Raw genomic sequence first — 14357 nt, 5'->3', positions numbered from 1 at the left:
AGCAGCAGTGCTGTGCCTGAACTCCTAGATGGTGGCGAGACTTGTGACAGAGGTGGGAGTGGGGACATTGGCCCCTGTCAGCCCAGTCTCCCATTAGCCCAGTCTCCTGTTAATCCACTCTCCCATTAGCCCTGTCTGCTGTTAGCCCATTCTCCTGTCAGCCCAGTCTCCCATTAGCCCAGTGTCCTGTTGGCTGCCATGCTCTGCCCCAGCCCCTGCAGTGCACATGGCACCAGGACAGTGGGTGCCAGGGCCAAGGGCAGGCTCTGCTGCTGCTTCCTGCCTGAGCTGGCTCTGAGGCAGCTGCTGGGGCTGTTGCTGAGTGCTTGTGGCCCCTGGAGCTGTTCCTGGGGCTGTTGGTGAGTGCTGTGCCCAGCTGGCAGCCCCTGGGGCTGTTGGTGAGTGCCCCGACACCAGCGTGGCGTTGCCCATGGCAAAGGCTGGCGCTCACTCACTGTCCCCTCACTGTGTCTGTTCTGTCTCTCTGTGCAGAAGCCGGGGCCCCTCTGCAGGACACCAGCACTCCCTGAAACTGGTGATGTCACTCGGCAGAAAACCATCCGGTTCCAGGCCTGCGAGGACTGAGGCGTGGCTCCGCACTCACCCACCAAACCTTTACTTGAAGCTGCAGCCGAGGCCACGTGGCCGCCAAGCTCGACTGCCTCGAAAAACTGTCTTCCCCTCACAGGTTTCCCATCTCCCATCTGCCACTTCAAGTCTACAATACCTGTTTTTTCTGGTGTCCGAGGTTTTTATAACTAAAAATTATGATGAAAATCTGATGGCAACAGCTGCAGTCCCAGTCCCATGTTCCATGTTGCCAGTGGTGAGGTCACGAGCTGTAAACACGGTAGCTTCAATCACCTGAACAAATAAATGTTTTACTACAATGGCATGGGCATGTTGGTTGATCTGGGGGTTGTGCCTGGCAGGTTGGGTGATGCAGAGAGGTCCTGTGACCCCAGGGTGTGTGCCCATGGACTGACCCCATGTGCCCGAGGTCTGTGTCCATGTACTGACTCCATGTGCCCGGGGTCTGTGTCCATGGAGTGACCCCATGTGCCCAGGGTCTGTGTCCATGCACTGACCCCATGTGCCCGGGGTCTGTGTCCATGTACTGACTCCATGTGCCCGGGGTCTGTGTCCATGGAGCGACCCCATGTGCCTGGGGTCTGTGCCCAGCCCAGCTGTGTGAGGTCAGGCTGGGTACTGCAGCCAGTGATGGTGCTGGTTCCTGTTACCAGTTCCTGTGCCTGGTTCCTGTTGCCAGTTCCTGTAATGAACGGGCCAGGAGACCTGCTCCTTTGTAAATCCCTTATTAGAAATCAGCTCTAGGGGGGTGAACCTGTAGGGCTGTACTTGCTGCTGCTGTTCTTGAAGGTGGTAGAAGAGAAAGAGCAGGGCAGTTTTGTCTTTTCAGGCAGTGCAGGGTCTTCTGTCCTCATGGGTCCATAGGAAAACTTTCTGAAAGGTTTTTGTCCTTTGGGGGGGTCATGAAGATCGAGTACTATCTAGATAACAGCAACAGGCCAGAGCAGCTTTAGATGGTGAATTTGTCTTTTTCCTTATCTTGCTTGACTGTGGAACACTATTTCCAGTTTCAGATGTTATTTGGGCTCATTTTCTTAGGGGTTTCAGCTTGTACTGGAGTCCCAGCATTCTTTGCATCCCCCCTTTATTTGCATACACTCCACTGATGTCACTCCTCGTCTATTGTCACAGGCACCACTTTAGGGAAGCAGTGACAGAACAACCCAATGAAGAGGAAAGGGGATATGGGTAAGAATTGGGGGGTAAAACAGGGTGAGGCTTGGAACTCAACAATTTCGATTAACATTACAGACAACTAGGAACATTTATAGAAACATACAACTTTAACTGTTATAGAACTTTCTTAGGAGCAGGATTTACCCATTACAGTTCCTGTTGCTGGCTCCTATTGCTAGTTCCTGTTGCTAGTTCCTGTTGCTGGCTCCTGTGCCTGGCTCCTGTTGCTGGTTCCTGTGTCTCTGGCTGGAATCACTGAGCTGTGCCAGCTGCAGCCCCAGCCTGTGGTGCCACTGGCCCAGTGACCAGCTGGGTCAGGCAGCCGTGCCCCAAAGCTGCCTGGCTTTGTCCCCTGGTCCTGGGCAGTGCCAGGGCTGTGGCCAGAGGGAGGCCCACCTGCCCTTGCTGCCCCACAGAGCCCCCTCTCCTGTGCCAGGAGGGCAGCCTGGGCTGTGATGGGGGACAGCACTGCAGGCTGCTCCAGCACCGTGTGCCAGGGGTGCCAGGGGCTGGGAAAGCACTGAGCACAGTGTGCAGGAGCTCTGGGCCAGTGTCAGCCCTTACAGGATGGCCCAGGCTGGGGGCACAGCTGGGGACTGGCCTGGGACTCTCACGCTGCTCCAGTCCCTCAGTTCACACAGCTTTGCCTTGCTCCTCTAGCAAGACCCAAAGGGTTTTTTTGGATTTTTTTTTCTCCCTTGTCAGCATTCCATCTGGCTCACTGATATAATTAGAGCTTCCTCAGCACCAGAGTGAATCAGCCAGCCTTAACATAACTTCAGGAGAGCAGATCACAGCTCTGGTAAGTGTGTTTTGTCACCAGGGCTGCCCACGTGGGGCTGTCCTGGGCCACTGCTGGCCCCTGTCCTGCTGTGCTGAGGATGGACCTCAGCTGGGGCAGTGCTTGTCTGGAGCAGCAGAACCATCGATACCTGCCCGGGACACAGCTGCCCATGGAGGGGAGGCTGAGCTCAGCCAGGATCCTCGCCCATCAGGTTCCCTCCTGTGCTTCCTCTTCGGGTGCTGCAAAGACAGGGGTCACCCCGTGACACCGGCAAGGAGACCCCGAGCCTGGCGCCCAGGGCTTGTGCCTGAGTGAGTTGAGGGCGGGTCTGGTCCCACAGACCCTCCGGGTGCTCCACGCAGTGCACAGCGTGCCATGCCCTGGGGCACTGCAGGGGCAGAGACATGGTCTGATCAGGGGCTGATCATCGCTCTTCTTCTCACACAGCCTGAGCAGTGATGCTTCTGCACAGCCTGGATTTCGTGTGGGTTCCAGCAACAGCAGGAATTGCTCCTCCCTTTCCTTGCTTGCAGTGCAAATGGGGTTTCGGTTCTGGAGGAGACTGAGCCCCAGAGAAACTCTTCAATAAATTGTTCAGTGGATGTTGAGCCCACAGACCCATCCCCTCTCTGCAGAGTGACTCCAGTGGAGTTCAGGACCACTGACCTTCTTGGGACAAGCAGGTGGCACTGGGGTCTGCAGAGCAGCTGGGCAGAGCGAAGCCATGCCCAGGAGTGTGAGGTACAGGAGTAGCAGGGGCTGCTGCTTCCTTCTGGCATCCTGCACTCAGCTGTGCAGCTGCTGGAGCCCTTGTCACACTGGTGTGCTCCAACGTGCACACACCACATCCGTGCTGGGCATTTCATTCCACGTTACTATCCTGTTATTCCCTTCACTCAGTGGCTCCAATTTCAGGCTGCCATGCACAGAGCAGAGCTCCTTTCCCTCTGCTGATTCCTTTCTCTATCCTTTTAATTAATTGTCAAGATAAGTTCCACGTGTCTGCTTGATGTTAACTGGAAATGCAGCTTTCATGGGGCAGAATTCACTGCAGCTGTGAGTCAGCTTTGGGGAAAAGCCCTGGAAGTGTGTGGAGTAGAGTGTGCTGGTGCTGTGGGTGATGCTCTCGTTGGGCTGGAAGTAGGGGCTGCTCTGCCCAGGATGGCGTCTCATCCATGAAGGGTTTAGAGGAACATCAGCGAGCAAAAGTCACCTATAGTGAGATCCAGAGCTTGGAAACTTGCTGAAGAGTCGTGCAAATGTCTCGGTAGCTGCAGCTGAAGGGAATTCTGGCTCAGAAACTGGTGGGTGCCCAGCAGTGCCTGTGTGGGCAGAGGCCAGGGTGGGCTCCTTGCCAGGTGGCCACTGAGGTGCTTCAGGGGCTTCCTCATGAGTGGCCCCATGCCCTGACCCTGCCAGCAGCCACTGACTCACCACTGGTGCCCATCATAGGCAGTGGGGGGGTTGTTGTGGGAATTGCTTCTCCCAACAGGGTACCAGAGGGCAGGGAACGTGTCTGTGGGCCCTGGGCACGGGACAGGGTCCAGGGATGCAGAACACCCTGTCCCAGAAGGTGGAAGGCAAACCCTTAGAGAACATTTATTCTGTAGCCACAATAAAAGCCATTCTTGAAAGAGAAAGAGTCAGTTGTAACTTTCCCAGAAGGGTCCTTACTGTAATCCGAGCGTGGGCTCAGGCTGAGCTGAAGGTGGGGGCTCAGCAGGTCCCCAAACAATGCCACAGCAGCAGAGGGGGGTGGGCAGATGGGTGTGGCCCTTGGGGTGGTGACAGTCCCAGATGTCCCACATTGCTTGGCCAGCAGATTGGGGGATTTTGAACTCATTGCACAGGGACTATCTGACACTGCAGTAAGAGATGGCTCTGGTGGAAAACGGTGCTGCAGAAGCACAGTGGGCACCAGTGCTGTTTGAAAACCTGCTGCATGGCTGCCTGTGCTGGAGAAACCTCTGCCTGCAGCTCTCTGGACTCTCAGCACTGCTTCTTAAACAGGGCTGAGATTTTTTGTGTATTTTTGCTGATGTAGTAGATAAATGTGCTGCATGAGTGTCCTTTCTGTCCCCATTGCTCCGTACATTGACTGAACAAATAACTGCTTGAGCCTGCCTGAGAGGCTGCTGGTTGTGCTGTGGAGTGATGCAGCAGGGTACAAATTGCAAAGAGCCTCTTGACAGGTTGCAATAAACTGAGCTTAAAGAAAACCCTGCAATATAGGAGAGCTGGGATTGTGTTCCTCATTTGGACACAGAGGAAGGTTATTAAGGGTGCCCTGACCTTGCCAGAGGCACGGGCTGTGCCTGTTTGTGGTGGTGGAAGTACCTGCCCTGTGTCCAAGCTGCCAGCAGCCTTGGGACCTGCTCCCCTCTCCCTGAGCAGGGGCTGTCCTGGACAGTGCAGGGGGAGGGTGCTGGCTTCAGAGGGGACCTCCTGCTTCACCATGGACTGCAGCTGATGGCAAAGGCTGTGTCCATAGAATCACAGAAGGGTTTGGGTTGGAAGGGACCTTAAATCCCATCCCATCCCATCCCATCCCATCCCATCCCATCCCATCCCATCCCATCCCATCCCATCCCATCCCATCCCATCCCATCCCATCCCATCCCACCCCTGCCATGGCAGGGACACCTCCCACTGTCCCAGGCTGCTCCAGCCCCAGTGTCCAGCCTGGCACTGCCAGGGATGGGGAGCCCACAGCTTCTCTGGGCAGCCGGTGCCAGGGCATCTCCACCTTCACTGTAAAAAACTGACTTATCTCTAATTCCTGTCTCTGTAGTTAATGGTAGATCCTGTTTCTTTCCAGCCTTTACTGATCAGAGATTTGAATGCAGATGCTCAAATATGATCCAGAGCACAATGCCAGTGGAGAGAGGAGGGAGGCTCTGCTCCTGCAGTCAGGGTGTGCTGGCTCTGGGTGCAGGGGCTCTGGGCATGGTCTGTGTCTGTGACAGGTCTGGGGCTGTGTCCATGCTGGGGCTGAACCCAAATGAACTGGGGGCTCTCACTCCTATTCAGGGGGCTCTCACTCCTATTCAGGGGTCTCTCACTCCTATTCAGGAGGCTCTCACTCCTATTCAGGAGGCTCTCACTCATATTCAGGAGGCTCTCACTCCTATTCAGGGGCTCTCACTCCTATTCAGGAGGCTCTCACTCATATTCAGGGGGTCTCACTCCTATTCAGGAGGCTCTCACTCCTATTCAGGGGCTCTCACTCCTATTCAGGAGGCTCTCACTCATATTCAGGGGGCTCTCACTCCTATTCAGGGGTCTCTCACTCCTATTCAGGGGGCTCTCACTCCTATTCAGGGGGCTCTCACTCCTATTCAGGGGCTCTCACTCATATTCAGGGGGCTCTCATTCCTATTCAGGGGGCTCTCACTCATATTCAGGAGGCTCTCACTCCTATTCAGGGGCTCTCACTCCTATTCAGGAGGCTCTCACTCCTATTCAGGGGCTCTCACTCCTATTCAGGAGGCTCTCACTCATATTCAGGGGGCTCTCACTCCTATTCAGGGGTCTCTCACTCCTATTCAGGGGGCTCTCACTCCTATTCAGGGGGCTCTCACTCCTATTCAGGGGCTCTCACTCATATTCAGGGGGCTCTCACTCCTATTCAGGGGGCTCTCACTCCTATTCAGGAGGCTCTCACTCCTATTCAGGGGCTCTCACTCCTATTCAGGAGGCTCTCACTCCTATTCAGGGGGCTCTCACTCCTATTCAGGGGCTCTCACTCCTATTCAGGGGGCTCTCACTCATGCTCCTAGCCCACTGCACTCGCCTTTGCTCCTTCTAAGCAGCCCTTTTGCCCAGCACACCGAAGGAAGAGGAAGCTGGTGGATGAAGCCTCTTGTCCTACTGCACCACCTGCAAAGCTGCCATGAGGGGATCTAGGGGAAAGGAGTCCTAAATCACACTACCAAGGCCTTCTGTGGAACTGTGTGGAAGAGAAGAGTTCAGCTGCTGAAGGAATGGGAGTTTTGTCTGTGTAAGACAGATGTGCACAGAAATACATGGAACAGTAAAACAAGACCCCCTTGCCCAGGGGTTCTCAGAGGTCTCCAACACAAACCATTCCACGATTCTCTGTACCAGGCACACACTACCCTCTTTCCTTCACCTTTCATTCCTCCAGTTGCAATGTTACCTTGGGCTGGTTGAGAAGATGCTGACAGTGACTACAAGCATAAGGAAATCATCCCAGGAAACCCCTCAAGGGCTGGATGTTGCTCCTGGGGCCCTTTATAACAATTAAACCTCAGTTACAATCGTGTGAGCCTGTGACATTGTGCCGTTGGACTTGTCCCCACACTGCTGGCTCCAGCTGCTGGACTCTCCAGACCGATGGCTCCCGGGCTCTGAGGTTTGTTCCTCTCAATGGAGACGGTTTTTTTGCAGACTGGCTGAACTGCCCTGGGCTGTGCTGGCCTGGTGGCTCCACACACACCTTGCCCAGGAAGCCAGCCCTGCTGGCTGTGCTGTCCCTCCGTGGCTCCAGGCTGGGATTCCCCTCGCCACTGGGAGGGACTTCCCTGCCTTGGCCTCTTTCCGCTTGGCTCTGATTCCAACAACGGCGGCAGAGCCAACCTACTGTCCTTAACAGCGTCTTAACAGCGGGAGTCTGCTCAGAAGGCAATTGCAATTCTTCAGGCACTTTCCTTCTGCTCCACATGAAGTGCATGTGTAGCATGGAGCGAGAATTTTAGCAAGGATTTAGGATTTGGGATAAAATCTCTGCTGCCGTTCCCGGCAGGATGGATGCACAGAGCGGTAGGTGCTGCTGTGGTGGATTCGGTTGTGTCCGGCTGTGTCCGGCTGTGTCCGGCTGTGCCCGGCTGTGTCCGGCTGTTTCCAGCTGTGTCCGGCTGTGCCCGGCTGTGTCCGGCTGTGCCCGGCTGTGTCCGGCTGTGTCCGGCCGTGTCCGGCCGTGTCCGGCTGTGCCCGGCTGTGTCCGGCTGTGTCCAGCTCTGTCCGGCTGTGTCCGGCTGTGCCCGGCTGTGTCCGGCTGTGTCCGGCCGTGTCCGGCCGTGTCCGGCTGTGCCCGGCTGTGTCCGGCTGTGTCCGGCCGTGTCCGGCCGTGTCCGGCCGTGCCCGGCTGTGTCCGGCTGTGTCCAGCTCTGTCCGGCTGTGTCCGGCTGTGTCCGGCTCTGTCCGGCTGTGTCCGGCTGTGTCCGGCTGTGTCCGGCTGTGTTCAGCTGTGTCCGGCCGTGTCCGGCTGTGTCCGGCTGTGCCCGACTGTGTCCAGCTGTGTCCGGCTGTGTCTGGCTGTGTCCGGCTGTGCCCGGCTGTGTCCGGCTGTGTCCGGCTGTGTTCAGCTGTGTCCGGCTGTGTCCGGCTGCGTCCGGCTGTGCCCGACTGTGTCCAGCTGTGTCCGGCTGTGTCTGGCTGTGTCCAGCTGTGTCCGGCTGTGTCCGGCTGTGCCCGGCTGTGTCCGGCTGTGTCCGGCCGTGTCCGGCCGTGTCCGGCTGTGCCCGGCTGTGTCCGGCTGTGTCCGGCTGTGTTCAGCTGTGTCCGGCCGTGTCCGGCTGTGTCCGGCTGTGTCCGGCTGTGTCCAGCTGTGTCCGGCTGTGTCTGGCTGTGTCCGGCTGTGCCCGGCTGTGTCCGGCTGTGTCCCGCCGTGTCCGGCTGTGTCCGGCGGTGTCCGGCTGTGCCCGGCTGTGTCCCGCCGTGTCCGGCTGTGTCCGGCTGTGTCCGGCTGTGTCCGGCTGTGTCCGGAGCCGAAGAACAGCCCAGAGTTAAAGCAGTGAGAGGGAGGAGCTGGTGCCTCCTTTGCTTTCCCAAATTCGCTTTTTATAGAGCACGAATGTAACCTCTTGAAATTGTCTTTAGCGGCTCCTTTTCGTCTCATCCATTTGTTGTTGGTTCCCCCCTCTCCAAAAAAAAAGAAAGTAACTTTGTTTACTTTCCCCTATCTGCTGCCTTTGCTTTACATTTAATCTCAGTGTCCTTTGTCTTTACCCCTATTCAGAGTCAATGGAGCGGTGAGAAAGGAAGATTTGCATGCAAAAGAATGTGTATTTGAGCACCACTTAGGTGTGTTTTGGTTTTTTGGTTGGTTTGATTTTGTTTGGGTATTTTATTTATTTTTTTTCCCGTTTGCTTTACTTTACTTTTGGTTTTTGTTGTTGTTGTGTGGGCTTTTTGTTTATTTTTGTTTTGGTTTTGCTTTTTTAATAAAAGAACTTGCTTTTACTCCTGTCCCTCTTCTGGCTGGAACTGCTTGAATTCTCATACATTTCCCAGAGTTGTTCTTGCCAATACCAAAGTAATTTCAAATATATTTTTCCCATCTAAATGTGTTAAGAAAACAGATCACCTCTGAAATGCCTTTTTTGTGTGTTCCATTAAGCGGTGCGAGGTGTTCCCCAGCACCTTTCCTGGTGAGAGGAGACTCGGACCCGGTAAAAAGGTGATGGGTGGGAGGGAGCGAGCCCTGCGGGTGCTGCGTTTGTCACCTGCCCTGCGAGTGTCACCGGCACGGGAGCTGCTGCAGCCTGGGCACTCCTGACCCGCGCTGGGAGAGCTGGGCTCAGCCTGTCTGAGGATGTCACCCGTTTATTTAAGTGTTTAATAATACACGGAGCGAGGCCGTGATGCTGGATTTGCTATTCCGCACAGCTCCAGCCTCTCCTGCGGCCTTTGGGTCCGAGGAACGGATCTCAGGTTCCCCCGGCCCCGCAGCCGCGGCAGGTGAGCGGAGCAGCCCCTGGCGCATCCTCGGGCCGGTGCTGGGGGAAGCTGCGCCGGCCGAGCTGGGCAGGGTTTGGGGTATCGGCTGCTCTGCAGCCTCTGCAGGGCTCCTATCGAGCGCTCTGAGCTGCCAACACATCGTGAGGGATCGCTTCAGTGTTTCGCTCTGCTCGGACACTCTGGGCAGCCCTGCAGTTTGTTATGGATGTTTTGCTGTAAAACGCTGGAAATGCTGCATTCTCGGCTGCTTGCCCATAAACTTAGGCTGAAGAAGTCTTCTGACCTTGGAAGGTGAAAGAAGAGGAAGGCAAATGCATCCATGTGATGTCTGAGAAAGTCATAAATCCAAGCTGGAATGAGAAGTAATTTAGTCATCCCTTTGGAGTTGTTTTCTACAAGAAAATATGTACTGAGTATCAAATTTGCATCCAGTTGCTTTGATATCAATGGTACAAGACAGTATGAATTTCTTAAAGACAGAATTTGAATGCAGCGCTGTGTTTGTGTCGCCCAGAGCCTGCTGGCAGCCGGAGCTCCTCTGGGCGCTCCGGAGGCTCTGCTGGGATCAGACAAGTTGTTTTACACAGAGTGTCCTTTGGAAAGCTGCTGCCAGCACAGCCGGGCCAAAGCTGTGAATGCGCGGCATTTTGGGGGTTCTGAACCAAAGGGAGCTGCTAATTATTGCAACAATGAGCGCAGGGGTGAGATGGAGCCCGGCAGCACCGAGCGCCCGGGGATGGCTGAGGGTCCTGGGCTGGGCTGGGCTGGGCCGGGCCGGGCCGGGCTGGGCTGAGCTGGGCAGGACTGGGCTGGGCTGGCTGGGCAGTGCTCTGCACCGTCCAGGGCGGGTGAATCCCCAAGGGCAGGGCACTGCTGCCAGCCCGGGACCATCCTCGTACCCTGTGTGTGCCCTGTGTGCCACCCCTGTGTGCCAGGCTGTGCCAGGGTCCCACAGCATCACCCCTGTGTGCCAGCTCTGGGCTGGGGCAGTGCCTGGCACCGCCTGTGTGGTCACAGCAAACTCCTGTGCCAGGGATTGCTCTGGCTGCAGCTCAACCTCCTTTGATGAAAGAGCTGCTCACACCGGTGAGGAGCTCTGCTGAGTGCTGGGGCCCTGTGTGACCCCCAGGGCACACAAGGGCAGAGGTGCAGTGCAGGAGGTGCCAGCCCCCCAGTCCCCGGGGACCCAGCTCCAGGAGCTCCTCCTTCCCAAGCACTGCACATTCACCTGGGGAGATTTCCGTGTGTTTTTAATGGCTTTTAAATAATGGTGAGCTAGTTTGGAGTGTTAATGTCAGTGCTGCTGAATCTGGACTAACAATAAGTGCTGTGCTCTTTCAGTGGGTGGTGAGATGTTAATGGGAGCAGCAGCAACCCGGCCCTTGCACGGCGCTGCCCCTGGCACGGCACCACCCCAGGGTCACAAATTAAATTGAGGTGTTTTCAGGGCAGCATCACACTCCTCTGGGGTGTCTGGGGTTTCACTGGATGGCTCCAGCTAATTGCCCCTGAGTTCATTATTGAGGAAACTCTGCTGTTGTTTGAATGATGAGGGTTTTTAGACAGGGAAAGTGACAGTTCAGTGGTGACACCTGCCAGAGATCCCCCTGCAGATGCAGGTGGCTGCATGGCATTGCTGCAGTGCTGCTGCTGCTGGGGGTGACAGATGTCACTGCTGCCACTGCTGTCACTGCTGTCCCTGCTGCCACTGCTCCCACTGCTGTCACTGCTGTCCCTGCTGTCACTGCTGTCCCTGCTGTCACTGGTGTCACTGCTGTCCCTGCTGCCACTGCTGCCACTGCTCCCACTGCTCCCACTGCTGCTACTGCTGCCACTGCTGCCACTGCTCCCACTGCTGTCATTGCTTCCACTGCTGTCACTGCTGTCACTGCTGTCCCTGCTGCCACTGCTGCCACTGCTGCCACTGCTGTCACTGCTGTCACTGCTGCCACTGCTGCCACTGCTGCCACTGCTGTCACTGGTGTCACTGCTGTCCCTGCTGCCACTGCTGCCACTGCTGCCACTGCTGTCACTGCTGTCACTGCTGTCTCTGCTGTCACTGCTGCACTGCTGTCACTGCTGCCTCTACTGCCACTGCTGCCACTGCTGCCAGTGCTGCCAGTGCTGTCACTGCTGTCCCTGCTGTCACTGCTGTCACTGCTGTAACTGCTGTCCCTGCTGTCACTGCTGCTACTGCTGCCACTGCTGTCACTGCTGTCACTGCTGCCACTGCTCCCACTGCTGCCACTGCTGTCACTGCTGGCACTGCTGGCACTGCTGGCACTGCTGCACTGCTGCCACTGCTGCCACTGCTCCCACTGCTGTCACTGCTGTCACTGCTGTCACTGCTGTCACTGCTACCACTGCTGCCACTGCTGTCACTGCTGTCACTGCTGCCAGTGCTGTCACTGCTGTCACTGCTGTCACTGCTCCCACTGCTCCCACTGCTGCCAGTGCTGTCACTGCTGTCACTGCTGCTACTGCTGTCACTGCTGTCACTGCTGTCACTGCTCCCACTGATGCCACTGCTGTCCCTGCTGCCCCTCAGGGGGGCCTGTCTCCAGCCCTGGTGGGTGAGTGTCCCCACGTGCCCTGCAGGGACAGCACAGCTCCCTGGCTCTGTACAGCTGCCTGGCCCCAGAGCCCTTTGGAAGGAGAATTTCAGTTCTCTCCAGTCCACAGCAGCTTTGCTTTGTAATCCACACACTGCTCGCTGGAAGTATTTTGCAAACATGTGAAAGTAAGTTTGTACTCATGGAATAAACAAACACAAACTGGAGCTGGCTTCAGAGGCTGGTGAGACAGCTGTACCGGGGGCACAGCTCTCTGAGATGACACCTCTTTGCCTTGTTGGCGTTCAGTGGAGAAAGGATTTAAATACAGCATATTTTAAGGGTATGAATAATCATATTCACTATCTGATTTACATTGACTTAAGTAAAGACTAAGAGCTTAGAAGAGTCATTTGTCATTTGAGGGTGTTTTACCCTGTTTTTGTGGAAGGTTTTTTGATTGGAAAACAAATGCAAAGCAGAGAACCTGTAAGAAGCAGACACGGCACTGAAGGATGGTTTTGCAAATCCTTTAAAACCTTCCACTGCTATTGATGTAAAGCCATGATCAGATTGCACCCAGCTGACGTGGATCAGCACTCTCCATGTCTGCTGAGAGCAGAGACAGCACAGGGACAATCAGTCCTGGCCCAAGGAAAGGAGGATAGATCAGAGTGTGGAGTGGCTTGTGGGAATCCCTGCTCCCCCTGCCCTGCCCTGGGAGTGCCCTGGGGCTGTTTGCATGGACTGACTGTTCTGACTGTTGAACAAACAGGAACGGGAATCAGGGGAATGGAAAAATAACAGGGGCAGAAAGTGCAGCTCCCTGGCTGTGCCAGGAGCCTGCCAGCCTCACTGTGGGGATTTTTCTGCTGCTGCTGGTGCCTTGCAGCTCCCACCTCTGAGCCAAAAAGGACTTTTTGTCCACCTTGGCTCACTGACAGAGCAGAGCACTGGGCAAATTGACATCTCAGGGTGGGCAGAATCCTGTTTTGCTTTTTTTTGAAACATCACAGACTGCAGATCTGACACTTGTCACCAGATTTACTCTGTGCTCAGGTGCAGAGGTGAGCACTGGCCTCCATCCTCCCAGGGCACCCTGCTCATCTCTGGAAGCGGCCTTTCCTCTGATGTGCAGGACTCTTGCCTTGCAGAAATGGAAGGCGAAATTCTACCTCAATTAATAAGAAATTCTGCAGTTTGTTTGAAAGAGTAATAACTAACTGGGCTCCCCTTGATTTGGATGCTCCACTGGGTTTGGATGTCTGGCATTGCTTTGGTACCTCCTGTGTGTCTCACTGCTGTTGGTATGAGGGAAAAGCATTTTTCTCTGTCTCTTGGAAAAGCCTCCAGATGAATCTGTTGCCAAAATGGCACAGGGGAGCAGCTACCCTGCACAGACACACAAACTGGAGCATTTCTGGAAAATTCACGGGTTTTTTGGACCTTGGCATGGGGGAGAGCTCAGGTTGGGTAGGAAACCTCAGGCATTCCTGAAACGAGCACTGTGCTGAGCTGCCAGCTGCAAACTCCGTGTGTGTGAGAGGGAAGGGAGGAACAGGCTGAGCTGAGCTGTGGGGCAGGTGGGCTGGAGCAGCAGTGCCCAGGAGCTGCCCAGAGCATTCCTCCTCCTCCTCCTCCTCCTCCTCCTCCTCCTCCTCCTTCTCCACCCTGGTGAGCAGAGGCAGGGAGCAGTGCCCGGGCTGGGCGGCACCAGGTGACACCAGTGACACCAGTGACACCAGTGATACCATTGTCACCAGTGACACAATTGACACCAGTGACACCAGTGACACCAGTGACACCATGTGACACCAGTGACACCAGGTGACACATTGACACCAGTGACACCAGGTGACACCATTGACACCAGTGACACCAGTGATACCATTGTCACCAGTGACACAATTGACACCATTGACACCAGTGACACCAGTGACACCAGTGACACCAGGTGACACATTGACACCAGTGACACAATTGACACCAGTGACACCAGTCACAACTGGTGACACCATTGACACCAGTGACACCAGTGACACCAGGTGACACATTGACACCAGTGACACCATTGACACCAGTGACATAATTGACACCAGTGACACCAGTCACACCAGGTGACACCATTGACACCAGTGACACCATTGACACCAGTCACACCAGGTGACACCAGTGACACCAGGTGATACCAGTGACACCATTGACACCAGTGACACAAGTCACACCAGGTGACAGCAGTGACACCAGTGGCACCAGTGGCACCAGTGGCACCAGGTGACGCAATTGACACCAGTGGCACCAGTGGCACCAGTGGCAGCAGTGACACCAGTGGCACCAGGCCAGCAGCTCTGGATCCCAGACCACCCCAGGAGTCCTGTGGTGCCTGGCTTTGCAGGGGAGGCTGGGGATTCCTGTGGGAATACTGCTCTGCTCTCACAGCTGCTGCTGGCTGCACCTCCTCCTTCCCCAGCTCAAGGGAAAAGTCTGCTCAGCTTCAAACGATACTGCTGATCAAATGATACCCACCCACTTCTGAGCACTTGTTTGATCCT

The 14357-nt window shown here is 55.6% G+C and overlaps 1 protein-coding gene across 1 annotated transcript in view; it reads left to right on the top strand.

The window, feature by feature from the left end:
* The window catches only part of LRFN5 (leucine rich repeat and fibronectin type III domain containing 5), a 38595-nt gene extending 37705 nt beyond the window's left edge, over positions 1 to 890 (top strand). The window contains exon 4 of the mRNA XM_056492854.1: positions 493 to 890. Coding sequence (XP_056348829.1) covers positions 493 to 530 — 38 coding nt within the window. The 3' untranslated portion in view covers positions 531 to 890. The remainder of the gene's footprint in view (positions 1 to 492) is intronic.
* Positions 891 to 14357: the final 13467 nt, after the last annotated feature.

Source organism: Oenanthe melanoleuca, chromosome 5 (assembly GCF_029582105.1).
Source record: "Oenanthe melanoleuca isolate GR-GAL-2019-014 chromosome 5, OMel1.0, whole genome shotgun sequence".
NCBI classification, from domain to species: domain Eukaryota; kingdom Metazoa; phylum Chordata; class Aves; order Passeriformes; family Muscicapidae; genus Oenanthe; species Oenanthe melanoleuca.
The sequence above is the reverse complement of the archived record's forward strand: the minus strand, read 5'-3'. Positions and strand labels throughout refer to the sequence as shown.